Consider the following 19181-nt stretch of genomic DNA (forward strand, 5'->3'; position numbering starts at 1 on the left):
ACGCTGGGGAAATGTGCGTGAGATCTAGAACGACCACGAGAGGTGAGGGGCTCCGTGTTACGCAGCAGCCAATAGACGGCACCTCCAGCAACACAGGGCCCGCAGCACCGCATGGGGGTCAGCATGGACTTGGAGGTGGCAGCGAGCCCCACTGAGTCACCCGCCCCGCTCACCCCCTGCACAGCGCCCCCTAGTGCCAAGCCGGGGCATTGTAGGCAGCACTCACTCCTAATGGAGAGCACCCCACTCAGTCACCCGCCCTGCTACCCACTGCACAGCGCCCCCTAGTACTAAGCTGGGGTATTGCACTCAGCACTCCTAAGGGAGAGCACCCCACTGAGTCACCCAACCCGCTCCACCCTGCACAGCGCCCCCTAGTGCCAGGCCAGGGCATTGCAGGCAGCACTCACTCCTAACGGAGAGCACCCCAGTGAGTCACCCACCTCACGCCTCCCCTGCACAGCACCCCCTAGTGCCATGCTGGTGCATTGAAGGCAGCACTCACTCCTAACGGACAGCACCGCACTGAGTCACCTGCCCTGCTCCCTGCTGCATAGCACCCCCTAGTGCCATGCTGGTGCATTGCACTCAGCACTCACTCCTAACAGACAGCACCCCACTGAGTCACCTGCCCCACTCCCCGCTGCACCTAGGTTTCCTTGGCAGTCTCCCATCTGCAGCAGCACCCAGGCCCAGCATTGCCTGGCTTCTGTGCTCCACTGGGATCCCAGCCCAGGTGGCCTGGCTGTAGCGTCTCCTTTGTAAAACGAAGCGTTTACACAGTGCTCAGCAAAGAGGTGAGAAGAGGCTCTGCTCACATGGGATGACGCTCTTGTAGCGGTTCTTGGCCTGGTTGCAGGGCTCCTTGCCAGCATGGCTTGGATGCAGTAAACCTGAGACCAGTTTCTGCAGGGGAAGAGAAGGGACTTAGGTTAGGGACGCTCAGTTGCCAGCCCTATCGGCACAGGGGCCAGCCTGAGGGCACCACACCTGCCAGGGCACTGGGGCCAGAGTGCGACCCAGGCGGCCAGCACAGCTCAGCCAGCATGGCTGATAGAGGCTTGTCTACACGGCGGAGTCATTCCAGAATAGGGTCAAGTGCTATAGCTGTATAGCTCCGGCTACTCTGGAACAGCGCCCCATGAGGCCAGGCTGGAACTGCGCCCCATGATGCTGGGACATGTATCTATCCATGTAATGTGTTATAGGCTATTAAGGCCCAGTGTAAATGAAGGATGCTTAACATGCATACGTGCATTGCGTGTTAACAACAAAAACAAAAACTAATGACGTCTCAAAGTAAATTATAAATGAAGGCTTCACACATTGGCAATTTAAAGTCATTTATTAATCCAAAGCCTGGTTTAAATATGGTGCAGTATTTGTGAACTTCCCGCACCTTGTAATTAAAATAAACCTCAACTAACCATCGGAACTTGTAACTATGAACTCTGGGGTATAAATGTAATGTAAGGAAGGTTTTTTGTAAGCAATAAAAAGTCCGTAAAGTATTATACACCAGCACTGTGTCCGGTATCTGCCTGCTCCCTGTCCCGTAAACAGGCCCCTGCTGCAGCTCTAACGCAGTGGCCACTCTGGAATCAGAGTGCCCCAAGGGGAAGCATTTCCCCATGTAGCCGTGCAGTACAGCTCAGCTGCAGCGTAGTGAGACTGAAATGTGCAGTGAGTTCTGGCACCAACCTGGTACTCCGCATTGCGCCCCACTGGGGGCCGTTCGGGATTTGCGTCGTCCTCTATCCCCTCCTCCTCCATTTCCGCTCTCTTAAACCGCTTCAGAGACTCCAGCAGTTCAGCCACCGGGATCTGCGTGCGCAGCCTGCTTGCGCCTGCTGGGATCCAGAAACCAGAGGTTAGCCTGTCCCTGGGGCCCGGCTGCACGGCGCTGGAGCTCTGCCATTCAAACTGGGCTGGCGTCACCAACCCTGCCGGCCAGGGCCCCTCAATCCCTGGGAGAGTGTCAGCACCCCCCGCCAGCCAGGGCCCCTCAATACCTGGGAGAGTGTCAGCACCCCCCCGCCAGCCAGGGCCCCCCAATCCCTGGGAGAGTGTCATCACTCGCTTCTGGCCACGGCCCCCTGTCTCTGTGAGGGTGTCAGCACCCCCTGCTGGCCAGGGCCCCCTAATCCGTGTGTGGGTGTCACCCCCATACCAGCCAGAGCCCCCTGTCCCTGTGCTGGTATCCCTCCCCCCACTGGCCAGTGCAGGCCCTGGTCCCAGGGAGGGCATGACCATCCCCTGCCAGCCAGGGCCCCCGAGCCTCCCCAGTCCCAGGGAGGGGCATTAGGAGCCCTCGGACTGTGCACGGAGACGCCAGCACATCCAGACAGGGCCAGGATTGGCCTCGCTCCGCCCACACCTCCTCGGTTCCTCTTCAGGGGGATTGCCCCATTGCTGTTGTGGTCCTTTGAGTCGTTCCGCTTCTTCCTGCGGATTAGCAAGGTGAGACCCGGGATGAGCGGCGGAGAGCCTGAGAGGGGAGACCATGTCCCCCGACGCCCCGGGAATGCCCCCCAGCTGACTGCGGCTTCTCCTGGGGCCTGCAGGCCAAAGGCAGCCCATGTAACAGCCCTGCTGTCAATGGCTTTGATCAGCCCGTCCCATCCAGGAGAGACACCTCAGCCCCCAGCATGCAGGGCACTGCCTTGCTCAGAGCTGGGCCCCCAGTGCCCAAGCCTCACCCCCAGTGTTGTGTATCTGGTTGTCGTGGTAATAGAATCGTGTGTTGCTCTGGCAACTGAGTTAGATTATTAGGGGATAGCCCAGCCAGTTTGGGTGGCTGTTGGTTAGTTCTGTGTGTAGCAAGAAATGGCTGCTCCAAGGTTTACAGCTCTCTGTGTCTCCGGTGTTTTCCTCCTAAACTGTTGCCCCCAAGGATACAACAACATGGCGACGAGGGTGGAGTATCAGCTTGTGCCGGGCAAAGGGGTATCTCTGCCGCTGGCAGTAATGGAGGGAAAACATCAGGAACAGGTGACTCTCGATTCACCTGTTGCTGCTTCTACAGAACCAGACTAACACGGCTACCCCTCTGATACTCTCGATTCAGTGTCTCGCCAGAGGTGGTGAAGTCAGGCAACTCAACTGACGATGTGTCCCGAGGACTGGCATGACCTGGCAGCAGCTGATCTACATGTCGCTGCCAGGTGAGATCCTCTGCAGTCCGGACTGTGTAGGAAACAGGTCCCGTTTGAGCGATGACAGTGGCAGGGACCCATTTAGCTCCAGAAGTATAATTCCGAGCCAAAACTGGCTGTCCCGGGCTAAAGGTTCGGTCTTTTGCTCTGGGTGCACGCCTGAGAACTTGATCTTGCTGCTGACGTTGCACAATTTGTCAGGGTTCAGAAGGGTTCAGCAGAACCAAGCAAGTGCGCAGCTGTCGTCCCATCATTAGAAAGGCCGGGGATGCCTGGGTCGTAGCATGAGGTGTGTTTCTGTAGGATAATAAGAAGGTGTCCAGACACTTTTGAATGGATAATTGTCCCCTTGCCGATTTCAAAGCTTGTTTCATTGTCTGCACAAATCTTTCAGCTAATCCATTGGTGGATGGATGATATGGTGCTGAAGTGATGTGGTGTATCTCTTTTGCCTTCATAAACTTTTGAAACTCCTGAGAGACGAACTGCTGTCCGTTGTTGCTCACAAGTTTTTCTGGCAGATCGAAACGACTAAAGAGTCCCCGTAGTTTTTGGATAGTACTCTCTGCAGTAGTGGACTGCATTATAGAGACTTCTGTCCATTTAGAATGGGCATCTACTGCCACCAAGAACATGCTTCCTTCAAGGGGGCCAGCAAAGTCAACGTGAATACGTTGCCACGGGTTTTCAGGCCAGTCCCATGGGTGTAGGGGTGCCCACTGGGGTGCATTCCTCACACCCTGACATGACATACAATCTCTTGCCTTCTCCTCAATAGCACTGTCCAATTCAGGCCACCAAAAATAGCTTTGTGCAATTTCCTTCATGCGCACTATTCCACAGTGACCGGAATGGAGCTGTTCTAACATCTGTGATCTGAGTGGTGGTGGGATAATGACACGTCTCCCCCACAACAAACAACCAGATTGGATTGATAACTCCGTCCTCCTGGACATATAGGTAACAAAGTCAGGTGAGACCAGAGAGGTTCGTTGAGATGTTCCATGCATCACCAGGTCCATAACTTGGGACAATACTGGGTCAACTCAAGTTGCCTTCTTTACCTGAGTGGCGATGATGGGTGTATTCTCTACCTATTCAAAGTAAAAGATTTTCTTCTGGGCAATATCTCGACAGTTGACTGGCAAAGGCAGCCTTGAGAGACCATCCACATTGGCATGCAGAGTGGATTTCCAATATTTGATTTCATATGTGTGCACAGAAAGCAACAATGCCCACCGTTGCATATGACTAGCGGCTAATGGGGGAATGCCTGTGTGGGGTCCAAAAATTGAAGTCAGGGGTCGATGGTCTGTGAGAAGAGTAAACTTCCGTCTGAACAGGTACTGATGAAACTTCCGAAATCTGAAAACAATTCCAAATGCCTCACGTTCGATTTGGGCGTAGTTAGTTTCCGCTTTGCTTAGAGTGCATGAAGCAAAAGCAATAGGTCTCTCTTCTCCCGAAGGCATAATGTGTGACACGACTGTTCCCACTCTATAAGGGGCGGCATCGCAGGCCAATTGTAGGGGTAAGGATGGATCAAAGTGCGTCAGAACTTCAGAATTTAGCAATGCATCCTTAGCTTTGTTAAATGCAACATCACAGGCTTCAGTCCACTTCCAGGCCTTGTTCTGCCCAAGGAGCTCGTGAAGTGGTTTTAGCAGCCTGTCCATTGAGCTCCACCTTAACATCAATAGTGCCCAACATGGGCACAGCTTCTCCTGTATACGTCTTCAGAACAGTTTTTGTTGCTTTAAGCGGAAGATGCTGTAGCTTTTCTTTATACACAGTCTCGGAGACCAGCGAAACGGCTGCACCGGTGTCCAGTTCCATGCGTATAGGTTTGCCGTCCAACAACGGGGTTACCCAGTATTCATGTGAGCTCACTGCCAAAGACAAAACGTGGAGTGGCTCTTCTTCTTGTGAGGCGGTATCTCCTTGGTCATCCTGGGTCTGCTCTAGGGTATGCAAGGTTCCTCTTTTTGTCGGCCAGACCACAGGCCTCTTTTCCTTTTGTTTACAGGCATACTCAATGTGTCCCTTTTTGCCACAGTGTCGACACACCAGGTCCTTACAGCAGCATTCTGATGCCTGGTGACCCGGCTTACCACAGCGGTAACATTCCTGACTCTGCACAGTTTTGTGGGTAGGTTCTTGTGACACTTTTTGCACCCTAGGGGATGCACCGATGGATTGTGCCTCCCTTGTAGCCAGTTCCATGGAGACAGCAATATCAACAGCCTTCTGTAAGGTAAGCTGAGCCTCTGTCAGTAGGCGCTTCCGTATAGCTTCACTGTACAGGCCACACACTAACCTGTCACGCAGGGCATCATTTAACATCTCCTTACATTCACAGTGTTCTGCTAGCTTTTTTAAAATGGCTACAAATTGTACAACTGTTTTGTCTTCTTTCTGGCCTCTTTTGTGGAACCTGTATCTTTCAGCAATTACCAGTGGTTTTGGGGAAAAATGGGACCCCAGGATTTCCACAATGTCACTGTAAGATTTAGTCTCTGGCTTAACAGGGTGTAGTAAGCTGCGTAGCAGGGAGCAGGTCTTAGTCCCTACAATACTTAAGAATATTGGCACCTTCTTCTCTTCTGTAATGTCATTTGCAATAACAAAAAGCTCAAAACGCTCAGTATACACAGGCCATTGCACTATAGTCTCCTCAAAAGGTTCCAGTGGCCCTGTAAGTGTAGCCATGGTTTTAGTTTCAGTTTCCACAGTCAGAGCAAACAAGCCAGTTCTCACCCCCGTCCAGCAGCAAACAAGGTTGGTTTGTTTGTTTTTGTACCTTAACTTCTACATCCTTCTGTTGCTGGGGCAGCACAGGGATCCCACCCTCGTCGCCACGTTGTTATATCCTTGGGGGCAGCAGTTTAGGAAGAAATCACTGGAGACACCGAGAGCTGTAAACCTTGGAGCAGCCATTCCTTGCTACACACAGAACTAACCAACAGCCACCCAAACTGGCTGGGCTATCCCCTAATAATCTAACTCAGTTGCCAGAGCAACACAAGATTCTATGACCACGACACCCAAATACACAACACCTGGGCCGCGCTATGCAGGGTAGGGGGCTAGGCCAGCACCCCAGTCCCCGGAGTTGCCTGGGCCTTTGGGTGGCTGCGGCTCTGCTGCCCGGGCAGGGGCATGCTGGGCAGGCCAGGCCGCTGGGGAGCCGTGCCCAGGGAGGGGCTTTGTGAATTACAGTCACTCTGGTGGTGCTGAAAGCAGCCAGCTCGCAGCCCTGCAGCCCAGCTGGCAGCCTTGTTCATGCCCAGCTCTGCACGACATGCGTCCCCCTCAGCCCCTGCCAATGTGCCCTGGCCCTGACCCACCGGGGCCACCCTTAGGCTAACGGGGCAGTCGCACTGCACGGCTGTTCAGCCCTTGGCCACTGCACTGAGACGGCCAGCAAGGGGCAGACCCCGTCCTCCGGGGCGGCTGGTTGGGGATGTCGCTGTCTGTGCGTTAGGCCGGGCTCCATTTGTGCCAGGGCTTCCCAGGGCTGAGCCCGGCACCTCTGGGACAGGCAGGGCTGGGCCCCGGCACCGCTGGGTTTGCCCCATCAGTTATGAAAGTTGTCACGGCGTGTGGGGGAGTCAGGGCCCTGCACCCCTCTTCCTGACATACACTGTGACTCTCCGCCAGCCAGTAACACAGAAGGTTTATTAGATGACGGGAACGGAGTCCCAAGCAGAGCGTGTAGGCACAACCAGGACCCCTCAATCAAGTCCTTCTGGGGGGGTTCAGGGAGCTTAGACCCCAGCTTGGGGTTCCCTGCGTTGCACCCCCCAGCCCAAACTGAAACTAAAAATCCCTCCAGCCGCTCTCTGCCCCCTCCCCTCTGCTCCTCCTCTCCTTTGTTCAGTCTCCCAGGCAAAAGGTGTCACTTCTCCCCACCCCCGTCCTGGCTCAGGTTACAGCTCAGGTAGCTTCCTTCTCATTCCCAATGTAACCTCCCTGCAACATTCCTAGGTCAAATTCTCCCTGCTTCCTGCTCCGTCACAAAAGTAAAAAAAGTTGCTTGAGCCCTGGCACCGCTTTCATTACAAATGAAATTCTGGCCCTAGGAAGTGGGCTTCTGCCACCCCCACTGGGTTTCCCACGCCGTGGGGAGGTCACTGACGGGCCAGGGACACCGGTGACTCGGTCACTTCCGTCTGTGGCTGGCCTGGAGCTGTAGTTTATTCAATATCAGATATCAGAGGGGTAGCCGTGTTAGTCTGGTTCTGTAGAAGCAGCAAAGAATCCTGTGGCACCTTATAGACTAACAGACGTTTTGCAGCATGAGCTTTCGTGGGTGAATACCCACTTCTTCTTCTTGCATCTGAAGAAGTGGGTATTCACCCACGAAAGCTCATGCTGCAAAACGTCTGTTAGTCTATAAGGTGCCACAGGATTCTTTGCTGCTTCAATATCAGAGGCACTGTCCCACTGCCCAGCCAGCAGTGCCGGGTGCTCTGTCCCAGGCACATCAAGGCCTGTTACCAGGCCAGCGACACGGGGTGCCACCAGCAGGTGTGTCTGGCTCAGCCATGGGCCAGGTGAAAAGAAACGGCCTGACCCTGATACCCCTTAGCAGCTTTCCACCGAGCGACAGGGTTGAGGGACTCAGGGACACGCTACCCCAGGCACTGCCCGTCACACCCCGTGGGATTCGCCACCTGGCACTACCAGCTGTACAGCCTGAGGAGCTGGGTTCCCAGCTGCCGAGCAGGAGCCGGTGCAGGACGGGACCCCTGGGGCCCACCAAACGCACTGACCTGGCGAGCAGGAACCACAGCAGCAGGGCCCCTGTGGCCAACAGCACCAGCACCGGCACCGCCACGGCTAGCGCCAGGCCCCCGGGCTGGGGAGTCTGGGCCTCTCCTGCAAGCAACAGAACCAGAACCAGTGGGCATGTGGCAGACTCCTGCCTAGTCGCTGAGCCAGCCTGCATCTCGCGGGTCCCTGGCAGACCCACGGCACACACAGGGCACAGCTGCCATGGGCTTCAGCCAGGCACAGGGCGTAGCCAGGTGCCCGGGGCAGACACTGGCTACGGCAGGGACCCAGGTGTGACCCGCACGGCCACTCCCAGCCCTTTGAGACTGGGTCCGTGTCATTTCATGGTGGTGCCCAGAGGCCCCAGCCAGGCTCCAGGCCCCGCCGCGCCGGGTGCTGCACGCACCCATGCAGGGAGGCAACCCCTGCCCCGAAGTGCTTGCACTGGAATAGACAAGGACGGTGAGGGGGAGAGGGAGAGAAGTGAAGTGATTTGCCCGAGGTCACACAGACAGTCTGTGGCAGAGCTGGGCCTAAACCCAGCTCGATCTGGGTGCCGGTGCAGCCCCCTTCGCTGGACTGCCCAGCACCATGCAACCCAGCGTGCAATGCGTCACCTGGGACCACACCGCCAGGCTGAAGCCAGTGCTGGGATGGGTGGTCCCTGTGGTACGACCGTCAGACCAAGCCTGAGCACAGCATGCTGGGACGGCTGGTCCCTGCGGGCAGCAGCTCCCTGTTTGAGGCAAGGGGGGGGGGCTGCAATCTGCCCCCTTGTGCCCAGCTGAGTGGCCCTCGGGTTCCAGGTGATTTCCACACTGCTGGGTGCCCAGGCTAAGTGTCCCGGTGGGGCTGGCTCTACCCGCCCCTGGGGCACTGACCTCGTCTGCCAGGTTCGGGGGTGAGCCGCCTGCCCCCAGCATGGCAGAGCCCGTTTGTCGGGGTCCAAGCTAGCTCTACTCTGCGGTAAAGGAGAGTTCTCAATAAAAGGAAGGGGGTGGAGGGGATTTCTCCCTGGCACCGGGTCAAAGCCGAGCCACAACGGGCTGCTTACCAACGGAGAAGTCATAGCGCACACAGCTGGATTTCTCCATCTACGGAAGAGACAGAGAGGGATGAGCCCGAAGTAGCCATTTCTATCAATGCCTTGTGATCCCTGAGATAAGGGCTCCAGGCACGGATCGCTGCGTGCTTCACAGACATCACTTCTACGGCTGTCAAGCCATTAATCGTGCTGTTAATAACAGAATACCATTTATTTAAATAGTTTAGGATGTTTTCTACATTTTCAAATACATTGATTTCAATTACAACACAGAATACAAAGTGTACAGTGCTCACTTTATATTTGTTTATTTTTAGTACAAATATTTGCACATTAAAAAAAAATAGTTTTTTTCAATTCACCTCATACAAGTACTGTAGTGCAATCTCTTTATCATGAAAGTTAAACTTACAAATGTAGAATTATGTACAAAAAACCCTGCATTCAAAACCAAAACAATGTGAAACTCTAGAGCCTGCAAGTCCACTCAGTCCTACTTCTTATTCAGCCAATCGCTCAGACAAACAAGTTTGTTTACATTTACAGGAAATAATGCTGCCCACTTCTTGTTCACAATGTCACCTGAAAGTGAGAACAGGCATTTCATTGTATGGCACTGTTGCAGCTGGCGTTGCAAGATATTTATGTGCCAGATGCGCTAAAGAGTCATGTGTCCCTTCATGCCTCAACCACCATTCCAGAGGACATGAGTCATGCTGATGACAGGTTCTGCTCAATAACAATCCAAAGCAGTGTGGACCGACACATGTTCATTTCCATAATCTGAGTCAGATGCCACCAGCAGAAGGTTGATTTTCCTTTTTGATGGTTCGGGTTCTGTAGTTTCCACGTCAGAGTGTTATTCTTTTAAGACTTCTGTAAGCATGCTCCGCACCTCGTCCCTCTCAGAGTTTGGAAGGCACTTCAGATTCTTATACCTTGGGTCGAGTGCTGGAGCTATCTTTAGAAGTCTCACATTGGTACCTTCTTTGTGTTTTGTCAAATTTGCAGTGAAATTGTTCTTAAAACGAACAACATGTGCTGGGCCATCATCCGAGACTGCTATAACATGAAGTATATGGCAGAGTGCGGGTAAAAGAGCCGGAGACATACAATTCTCCCCCAAGGAGTTCAGTCACAAATTTAATTAACGCATTATTTTTAAACAAGCATCATCAGCAAGGAAGCATGTCCCCTGGAATGGTGGCCGAAGCATGCAGGGCAGACAAATGTTTAGCATGTCTGGCACGTAAATATCTTGCAATGCCAGCTACAAATGTGCCATGTGAACACCTGTTCTCACTTTCAGGTGATGTAAATAAGAAGCAGGCAGCATTATTTCCCGTAAATGTAAACAAACTTATTTGTCTTAGCGACTGGCTGAACAAGAAGTAGGACTGAGTGGACTTTCTGGCTCTACATTTTACATTGTTTTGTTTTTTAGTCCAATTATGTAAAAAAAAATCTACATTTGTAAGTTGCATTTGCATGATAAAGAGATTGCACTACGGTACTTGTATGAGGTGAACTGAAAAATAATATTTCTTTTGTTTATCATTTTTACAGTGCAAATATTTCTAATAAAAATAACACTATAAAGTGAGCACTGTACACTTTGTATTCTGTGTTGTAACTGAAATCAATATATTTGAAAATGTAGAAAAACATTCAAAACTATTTAATAACTTTCAATTAGTATTCTATTGTTTAACAGTGTGATTAAAACTGCAATTAATTGTGATTAATTTATTTAATCCCAATTAATTTTTTGAGTTAATCGTGTGAGTTAACTGCGATTAATCGACAGCCTTAATCATCTCCCTGTAAGATATTGTCCTGACTTTACAGATGGGGAAACTGAGGCAAAGCCGGGCTCAGTGACTTTGCACCTGGATATTACGGGGGTTGGTGCCCTAAAATCCTAAAGCTTTGCTCAAATTAGAGAAAATAAATTCTATTACTTCATCTTTGCCCAGGCCACACAGCAAATCATCAGCATGGCCTGAAAGAGAACCCAGGAGTCCTGGCTGCCAGCCTCTTACTCTAACCATTAGAACACACTCCCCGCACTGTCTCGGCCTGGGGATGGGCTCCCAAGGGCGAGTGATGAAAGCCCCATCTCAGGAGTACCTTTCGGCTGGACAAATCCTAACAAAAGGGCCCAGTGGAGCTTGGGGGGTGGGCGAAGGATGGACCAGATGTGGCCCAACAGGCCGTTCCCAGCCTCCACAGTGCGAAGGGGCGGGAGCAGTATCCCACCCACAGGGACCATCCCGCTGCACTGCTTGGAGACGGGCATGGGGTGGGCAGCCAGGTCCTCCCTGTCTCTAATACCCCAGCCCTCGGCTGCCACCTCCCAGCCTGCCCGCTGCAGCATGGGCAGCCCTGAGCGAAGAGGCTCCTGGCCTGGGAGGAGCCGAAGCCCAGGGGAATCGAGAGCTACCTGCTTCCAGCGGCTGACGACACGGACGAAGGCCGTGTAGTTCCTGTGGGGGCGGAGGGGAGCATTGTAGTACCCGGAGTGACGGGCCCCGTCGCCCAGCACGAAGTCAGTCGGGCCTGTGAGGTTCTGCGCGGGGAGCACGGCAGCCAGGTACATGTCACGCTCCAGGCTGGAGTTGAACGGCTGCAGACCTGGTGAGCGGCAGGCGTCCGCTTTGCTGCCGTTCTGCATCGCAGATACAATGATCTGATACTCCCTGCAAGGGAGGGGTTAGCCAGACGGGGGCCAAGGGGAGATGGGGGAAACTGAATGGGGCAGGGAGATGGGGTTAGCCAGACGGGGGCCGAGGGGAGACGGGGGAACTGAAGGGTGCAGGAGAGGGGTTAGCCAGCTGGGGGCTGGGGGGTGATGGGGGAAACGCAGGGTGATTGTCAGGGAAAATTCCTGCCGCAGGCTGGGCCAGGCTGGGGAACCCTCCGGGAATGGGGGAGCCCATTGCTGAGTGTTATCACCAGACTGGACAAAGCCGTGGAGAACAAACCTCCCCAGCCCATCCCCCTACTGCCAGTCACCCCACCCGCGGGGGCTGCTCGGAGGTTTTGGTGAAAGCTCTGTGGGGAAGGAGCCTGGGTGTCCCGTTCCCTCTGGGAAGTGCCCAGCACCCCTTTGGGCGCTATACGACATACACATACTAATAATCATAGAATCATAGAATCTCAGGGTTGGAAGGGACCTCAGGAGGGATCTAGTCCAACCCCCTGCTCAAAGCAGGACCAATCCCCAACTAAATCATCCCAGCCAGGGCTTTGTCAAGCCGGGCCTTAAAAACCTCTAAGGAAGGAGATTCCACCACCTCCCTAGGGAACCCATTCCAGTGCTTCACCACCCTCCTAGTGAAATAGTGTTTCCTAATATCCAACCTAAACCTCCCCCTCTGCAACTTGAGACCATTACTCCTTGTTCTGTCATCTTCTACCACTGAGAACAGTCTAGATCCATCCTCTTTGGAACCCCCTTTCAGGTAGTTGAAAGCAGCTATCAAATCCCCCCTCATTCTTCTCTTCTGCAGGCTAAACAATCCCAGTTCCCTCAGCCTCTCCTCATAAGTCATCAGCCTCTCCTCATAAGTCAATGACTGGTAGCACCTCCGGACACCTTCCAGCCGCGTGACCACAGCTGGCGGGGGCTGCGCCCAGGCCGGGGTGGGCTAAGTGCACCCCCGGGCGTGGTGACGTGCTGTGCGCGGCTGAGGCCTCTGGCTGCAAAGACCCCTCACTGATTCCAGGGGGTGTTTTCCTGCGAGTAGCAGCAATACTCCCTGCTGAGCTGAGCGTACCTGATGGGTCCATGGAGCCCAGGGACGGGCTGCAGGGGGATTAGAGCCGTCCCATTCGACGGGGAGATGCTGTAGACGCTCAGGGCGGTGACGCTGGCGGGGATGTCTGGCTCTGCAGGGATTAACCAAAGGGAACGCGTCAGCGGGCAGCATCGCACGCTGTCTGGGGAGACAGGAAGGGCCCCTCTGACAGCCAGAGGCACAGAACTGCCCTGGAGCCAACGCCGGTGTTGGTGTCATCAGGCATCTGTATTAGGCCTGAATGAACTAAAGTCACTCCATGTCTGACCAAAGCGCTTCCATGTTTATGTTTGAACTTTAATTGACCTAACAGGCCAGCAACAAAGAATGGTTCTCAGTTACAACACCTGCACCAGAAGGTAATAACAAGGCCTGCTATAATGAGCCTGCCTGCTCAAAGAGGGAGTAAAACAAGATAACTGTTCACAGAAGAGTTACTAACGAGTTAAAGTGGTTTTTGCCAAGTATGATTTAACCTGCTTAGTGTAATTGCCATTGCAAAGTGTATTTGCTATATGGGAATAGACGGGAGGGGCAAGAAGGGGGGGGTGGAGGGGGATGAGTAGTGTGGGGGTAATGGGAATGCTTAGCTAAAATCATGTATAAGAAGGGAAAAACGGCTTGTATCTGTGTGCAGGATTTGAGATTGCTATGTCTCCCTTGCACCTTATTTGGGCTCAAATGAACTTTGTCTGCTTCTCCACCTTGGTGTGTTTATTGGAGCTAAGCACACCGGGCAACGAACCCCTGTTGCTGCCTCGGGCCTCTGTGCCGGCAACTCCGGGTCTCAGTCTGCACCAGCCCATTTTGGGGGTGCTGCCAGGCCTGGCTCAGGAACACTGCCAGTCTGTCTGGGAATAACCCCCCCTGCTCCTGCCGTGCTGTGCCTGGCCTTGGGTGAAGGGAGAGCACAGCAGGGAGGTGAGCGCCACGCCGCACCCGGCTCAGCTGGGCACGCTGGGCCCGTGCTCTCCTGGGACACAGCACCGGGGGAAAGGAGAGGGGCCGGGAGCCAGGCCAGAGAGCTCTGGGAGTCGCTTTTGGTCCGTGCCCTGGTCCTCGGCCCCCTCGGACTCATCCTAGAGCAGGGAGGCTGTAACGCTGCTGCCTCTGGCGGGACAGCACTGAGAGTATCAGTTCAGGACAAATCGCTCAGATCAGGCAGTCACAGCCCCAGGCTGGGGGTCCTTCGTTACTAAGGCACCAAACCAGCCAGCCAGAGAGGACTTTGGTCTCACCCCACTGGCCAACCACAAGTCACACAAGCAATTCCCCTAGACACTCCAGAGGTCAGAAGCAGGATTGAAGACAAGATGGAGGAGCTGCAGCTCCTTTTATAGTCTCTTGCCGTGTGGCCTCTGCTTCCTTTGTCCCAACCGCAAGCTGCCCAGCACAGCCTGGAAAACCTGGCCCTAGGCCTGTCCCTGCCTTGCTGAGTCACAGGGTGTAGCTGCTTCTCTCCATGGGTCAGTTGTATTAGCTGATGGGCCTTAATGGGCCCTCAAGCAGGCCAGGCAGAGCTGATGCCAAATTGTCTGGGGTGTCACCCAGAAGCACAGCACAAGTGTGAAATACAGACAGGATAGAGCCAATACTTGTAACTTTAAATACAAAAATGATACAGGCACCCAGACAGCACAATCATAACCAGCAACCCAGAACCTTGTCATAGACACCTCACACGACAACCTTTGTACAAGATTTGGTGCCACTATATGACCTTGGTTGCAACAATGATCTGTACGGTCACAGTTTATGTCAATAACATCTCAGAGGCCCTTACCAGAGATGTTGGTTTCAAAGTCCCAGCGCGACGCCTGCCCAAGGCCGGCCGCCGTGAGGCCCTGGATTGTCACTGTGTAGTTGCTCCCGTGTCTCCAGGGCTGCAGCAGGTACTTGGTGACCGACTGATTCACCCGCAGCTCCTCAACCTCGAGGAAATCGCTGTCGTACTCTCTCCAGGCTGTGATGTTCAGCTAGAGAAAGGAACAGGGCTCTGGAGAGGAGCAGTTCTGACCCCCAGCCCCTCCTGATATGCAGGGCACAAGCCCCACGCTGCAGGGCATCGTCTGAGCACCCTGTGCCAGCAGGGACTTCACCCCCCCCCCACCCCCAGCACGGCAGAGCTGCCCAGCCCATCAGCACCAGGGAGTTTCTCCTTCCTCTGTGGCAGCCGGCACGGCCACCTGGGCAGCAGGACGGGCACTGCTCAGGTAGGGTGAATGCCCAGAGCCGCTCCCCGTCACAGGGGTCCCCCGGGAAAGTGCTGGCCTGGACCGGGGTCAATGTTACTCAGGAGCCGCTGGCCCGGAACCCTCCCGCACCGGCACTGGCTCGGTGCTGTTATCGCTTTCGCTGTGTTTAGCTGGGCCCCTCCAGCCCCCCAGGCCCAGCCCCCGAGGAGCCGACCACAGCAGCCCCAGGTGCTGACGGGGCCGAGTGCGAACCGAGCGCTGCAGAACGGGTGCTTGTCTTTCAGCTCAGAATACAGTGCCCGACACAGGTCCCGAGCTCGCCCGGCCAGCCAGCGGCACATAACGAAACACCCACAGCCCGGCCTGGCTGTACCCAGCCCAGGGGAAGAAAGGACCCAGGACTGTTGTGGACCGGAGGTGGGAGGGGATTCCAGAGCCAGAGAACCCTTCCAGAGAACATCCTGCCAGCGCTGCCTGCTGTTACACCGGGGCTCTAGCTCAGCCGGTCAGCGGTGATGAAAACACAGAGCCAAGCGTCACCTGCAGGCTGCCTGCTCCCTCGCCCCCACCAGCCTCCTGGGGCAGCAGGGAGGCAGGCAGGGAACCCCACCCGAGTGCCCCTGGGCTATGAGCCATTCACCCTCTGGGAGCTCCCAGCCGGGAACGCCGAGCCAGCCCAGCAGCCCCGGGTGGCCAGTGGCAGGGGAGGCAGCCAGACATCGAGGGGTACCCACGTGGCCCCGGGCAATCCCATTGCTACGAAACCTCAGTCACCACGACAAGGGCAGGCTCTGCTCCGAACACTGGCCTGGACCCGGGTTGATGAGCATCAAGAGATCTGAGCAGCCTCCCTCAGCTCCACCAGACCCCTCACCCCCCCCAGCTGGAGCGGCTGGGCCCCACACAGAATCTGCATCATGTGGGCTGGGCTGGACCACGGGGGCAGTGAGTTCCAGAGCCAAGGACCCCTCAGGGAGAATGCCCTGTCCCCACCCCCCTCAGGGAGCGCCCACTCCAGCGCCACTGCTGAGCTTATCCACCCCAGGGTCACCTGGGAGAGGCGGACCCTTGGCAGAGACCAAGGCCTAACCCAGACAGGGATTACAGGTGAAAAGCAACTCCCTGGATCGCAGCAAAGACTAACAGGTGAGAGCCCAGAGCACAGGGACACGGAGCCACACTCTGCACCAGGCAGGAGCCAGATCAGACCCTGCAGCACAGGGGCATGGAGCCGAATGCTGCACAGGCAGGGGCCAGGTCAGAGCCTGGAGCACAGGGGCACGGAACAAGATGTATGCAATGCTGGAGATAGGAGGGACTGGGTAGTTTTAAACTCTCAACTGGCCATAAGGGTGAAAGCTCAGGGAGAGCTGGAGAGTGGGGGCGAGGAGCCCCTCGCTCTGGGGCAGGGCTCGGTGCTCCGGGAGGGGCAGCAGTGATGGTTAATGACACCTGGACGATGCCCCCTGATGCTCCCTCCCCCTCGCTGTCCCTGCCCACTCAGACCGTGCCCTGCCCTGAAACGCCCTCCAGAGGCTGCCCAGCAAGTCGCTTGCCCCGGTACCTGGTACCCGACGATCTCCCCTTTGCAGGGCGGCAGCTGCTTCCACCTGAGGGTTTTGGTGCTGGGATCCAGTGGCTTGATCTTGGGTTGGTCTGGGGCTGAAAGCGAAGGAATCCCAGGTCACTGACCGGGCCCGGGGACGAGCCCCCGTGTGCAGAGTGCTGGGAGGGGGCTCCCGCCACAGGGATCAGCGCTCTGGGGGGTCCCTGCAGCAGGAGGGGGAGGGCTAGGCCCTGCCACCTCTCCTGGGTGGTGCTGCCTGGCTGGGCACGAGGAGCTGGCAGCGTCCTACAGCTCCTCCCGCGCAGCCCCTGGCAGCAGAGACACCGAGCTCCTGTCCCTGCTCCGGCTGCGCGAGGGGCTCAGACGCCACAGTGAGGGGCTTGGTACCGGGGCTGGACTGGATGGACGGATTGCTGGGAACGTGGGCAGCCGACCAGCTGGGCTAGGACAGCTCAGCAGCTCCTCTGCCAACCTCCCCGTCCTGGGCCTTCAGAGCCCGAACTCCCCGTGGGATCCACCCCCCGCCTCAGGCTCCAGGCTCACCCCACAGGCATGTCTGGGGAGATGGGGAGGGAGACGGGGTTGGGGGACTCTGTTTGCTCTGGGGAACCCCACCCCCTTTCTCCTGAGCCCCCCACCTTCCGCCCCCAGGCAGGGCCCCGATCACCCGCTAAGCCTGCTCATTTGCTCCGACAGGCGGGTGGAGTTGCAGAGCGACAGGGGCCCGTCTGCCCCCATGCTCAGCACCGAGCCCAGGAGTCACAGCCCTGGGGTGACTCCCCCGCTCCCCTACCTGCTTCACTCGTGTTGACCCGCCGGCTATAGAGGACAGTGCTGGGTGGTCTGGTCGCTGGGTAGCCCCCAGAGATAGTGACATTGTAGGAAGTGAAGGGGTGCAGGGAGCTGCACGTTACTGTTCTGTCCTGTCCCTGTAACGGCTGCTCTCTGGTGGTGTGCTCTAGTCTCCGGCAGGGGTCTGACAGGGGTCCATCCTGCCGGCATTGGGCCTGTATCTTCCAGCTGCCCTGGCAGGATTCGGGGGGCTCACACGTCCAGCGCAGTTTGATGGTGGTGGGTGAAATCTCCAGGGCCCCTGGGACGATCCGGGGGGTCTCTAGAGAATAAGCACCAGCATGAGGGTTACTTTCCTGCCCCTTCCAGACGCACAGAGCTCTGCAAAGGGGTTCCAGTCACACCGCCCCTGCTCCCCACCCACAGCGGGGTGAGGGGCCGAACCCACCAACCTCTGAGCTCCGCGGGTGGAAGGCACCACAGAGGGACACAGGATTAGCATCAGCATCGCCTGACTGAGCCCCGGGGGGTTCTGATCCAAGCCTGATTAACTGTTCTTCCAGGCAAACACCCCCATGCTCCCGTGGGTACCTCCATCGCTCGGCAGCTAAGCAGGACGCAGCCCTTTGCGGGAGCTGGGATCTGGAGCTCCCTGTCCCAGGGGACATGTGGGCTGCAGTGAGACAGGGACGCAGCCCATGGAGACTACAGGTGCCTTGCGCCATGTGGCCCCGAGTGGCAGCAGAGTGCATGCTGGGATTGGAGCCTCCCTGGGCCGTGCCTCTCTGTTAATAATCAGGGCTCATTTAATTCACACATTTTATATCTATTTCCCCTCTATTTGCTGTGCATTAGGTGCAGCCCCCGGGATTCCAGCCAGCCCCCACCGTGCCCTGGCTGGGCCAGGTCTGAGAGTGCAGGGGAGGGGGTGCTGGCGTGAAGGCCACAGAAGATGCCAACCACATGGCTCCCCTGCCGCCCACACGACAGTAACATCCCTCGGGGCGCCAGCCACACAGTGAGGGGTGCCGGGTCTAAGCCCCGTGTGTCCCGCTAGGGACCCGGTGACTCCCCTCTGGGCTGCATGGGACCTGTTAGTGCAGCTGACCCCAGGCGCTGGGCCCGGCCCTGGCTGGCCACACACAGGAGAGTCTGTCCAGGGATCAAACTGGTTCAGCTCCGAGGGGTTGGAACTGCAGCTGGGAACCGGTGCAGGCAAAGGGGCCTCCCAGCCACGCCCCCATCCTCCGGCTGTGCCCCTGCCCCTGCCCTGCTGCCGGGAGGGCACCGGAACCGAGCTCTCTGTGCTGGCTCTGCTCCACGGGACGGGCCCCTCGCAGCAGGCTGGACACTCCCGCTTCATGGCCACAAGCTGCTGGAGGATCCGACCCACTGGTTTAATCCCGGGTTTCTGTGGCCAAAGCAGAGGCTCCGGCACCACGAGAGTGAGAAACGGCAAAGTGCGAGAGGGGAGAGGTGTCATGGGCACAGGTCTGAGGGCGGGAACAGACCATACACAAGGGAATTCACAGGTGCCATTAAGTAGGGAGGAGCTGCGAACAGAAATGAGCCAAAGGGATCTGGAGAGATTAACACCTGGGCTGGAAATAGCAGGAGAGTTGACATGGAAAACGCAGCTAATGCAGCTGGGGAGAATAACCTGTACCACAGCTACGGGCAGGGCCGGCTCTAGACCCCAGCGTGCCAAGCGCGCGCTTGGGGCAACATGCCGCCGGGAGGGCGGCAGGTGGCTCTGGTGGACCTCTCCTCAGCCGGGGCTGCCTCCTATCTGCGTCGGGCGGCTGCAGCTCCCAGCGGTGACTCCACAGGCGAGTCCCTCCCCACCAGGGC

The 19181-nt window shown here is 56.3% G+C and overlaps 1 protein-coding gene across 4 annotated transcripts in view; it reads right to left on the bottom strand.

Annotated features, from left to right (window-relative positions):
* The window catches only part of LOC120408142 (receptor-type tyrosine-protein phosphatase kappa-like), a 122663-nt gene that overhangs the window by 49022 nt on the left and 54460 nt on the right, over positions 1-19181 (bottom strand). For 3 of the 4 annotated variants that reach the window (XM_039544753.1, XM_039544751.1, XM_039544754.1), the window contains 10 exons: positions 17332-17652; positions 16536-16633; positions 14560-14752; positions 12756-12867; positions 11420-11675; positions 8986-9025; positions 7931-8036; positions 2378-2445; positions 1702-1850; positions 819-906 (listed from right to left, as the gene is read on the bottom strand). In XM_039544753.1, coding sequence (XP_039400687.1) covers positions 819-906; positions 1702-1850; positions 2378-2445; positions 7931-8036; positions 8986-9025; positions 11420-11675; positions 12756-12867; positions 14560-14752; positions 16536-16633; positions 17332-17652 — 1431 coding nt within the window. The remainder of the gene's footprint in view (positions 1-818; positions 907-1701; positions 1851-2377; positions 2446-7930; positions 8037-8985; positions 9026-11419; positions 11676-12755; positions 12868-14559; positions 14753-16535; positions 16634-17331; positions 17653-19181) is intronic. The other variant, XM_039544752.1, reaches the window with a different exon arrangement.

Source organism: Mauremys reevesii, linkage group 6 (genome assembly GCF_016161935.1).
Source record: "Mauremys reevesii isolate NIE-2019 linkage group 6, ASM1616193v1, whole genome shotgun sequence".
Lineage (NCBI taxonomy): Eukaryota > Metazoa > Chordata > Testudines > Geoemydidae > Mauremys > Mauremys reevesii.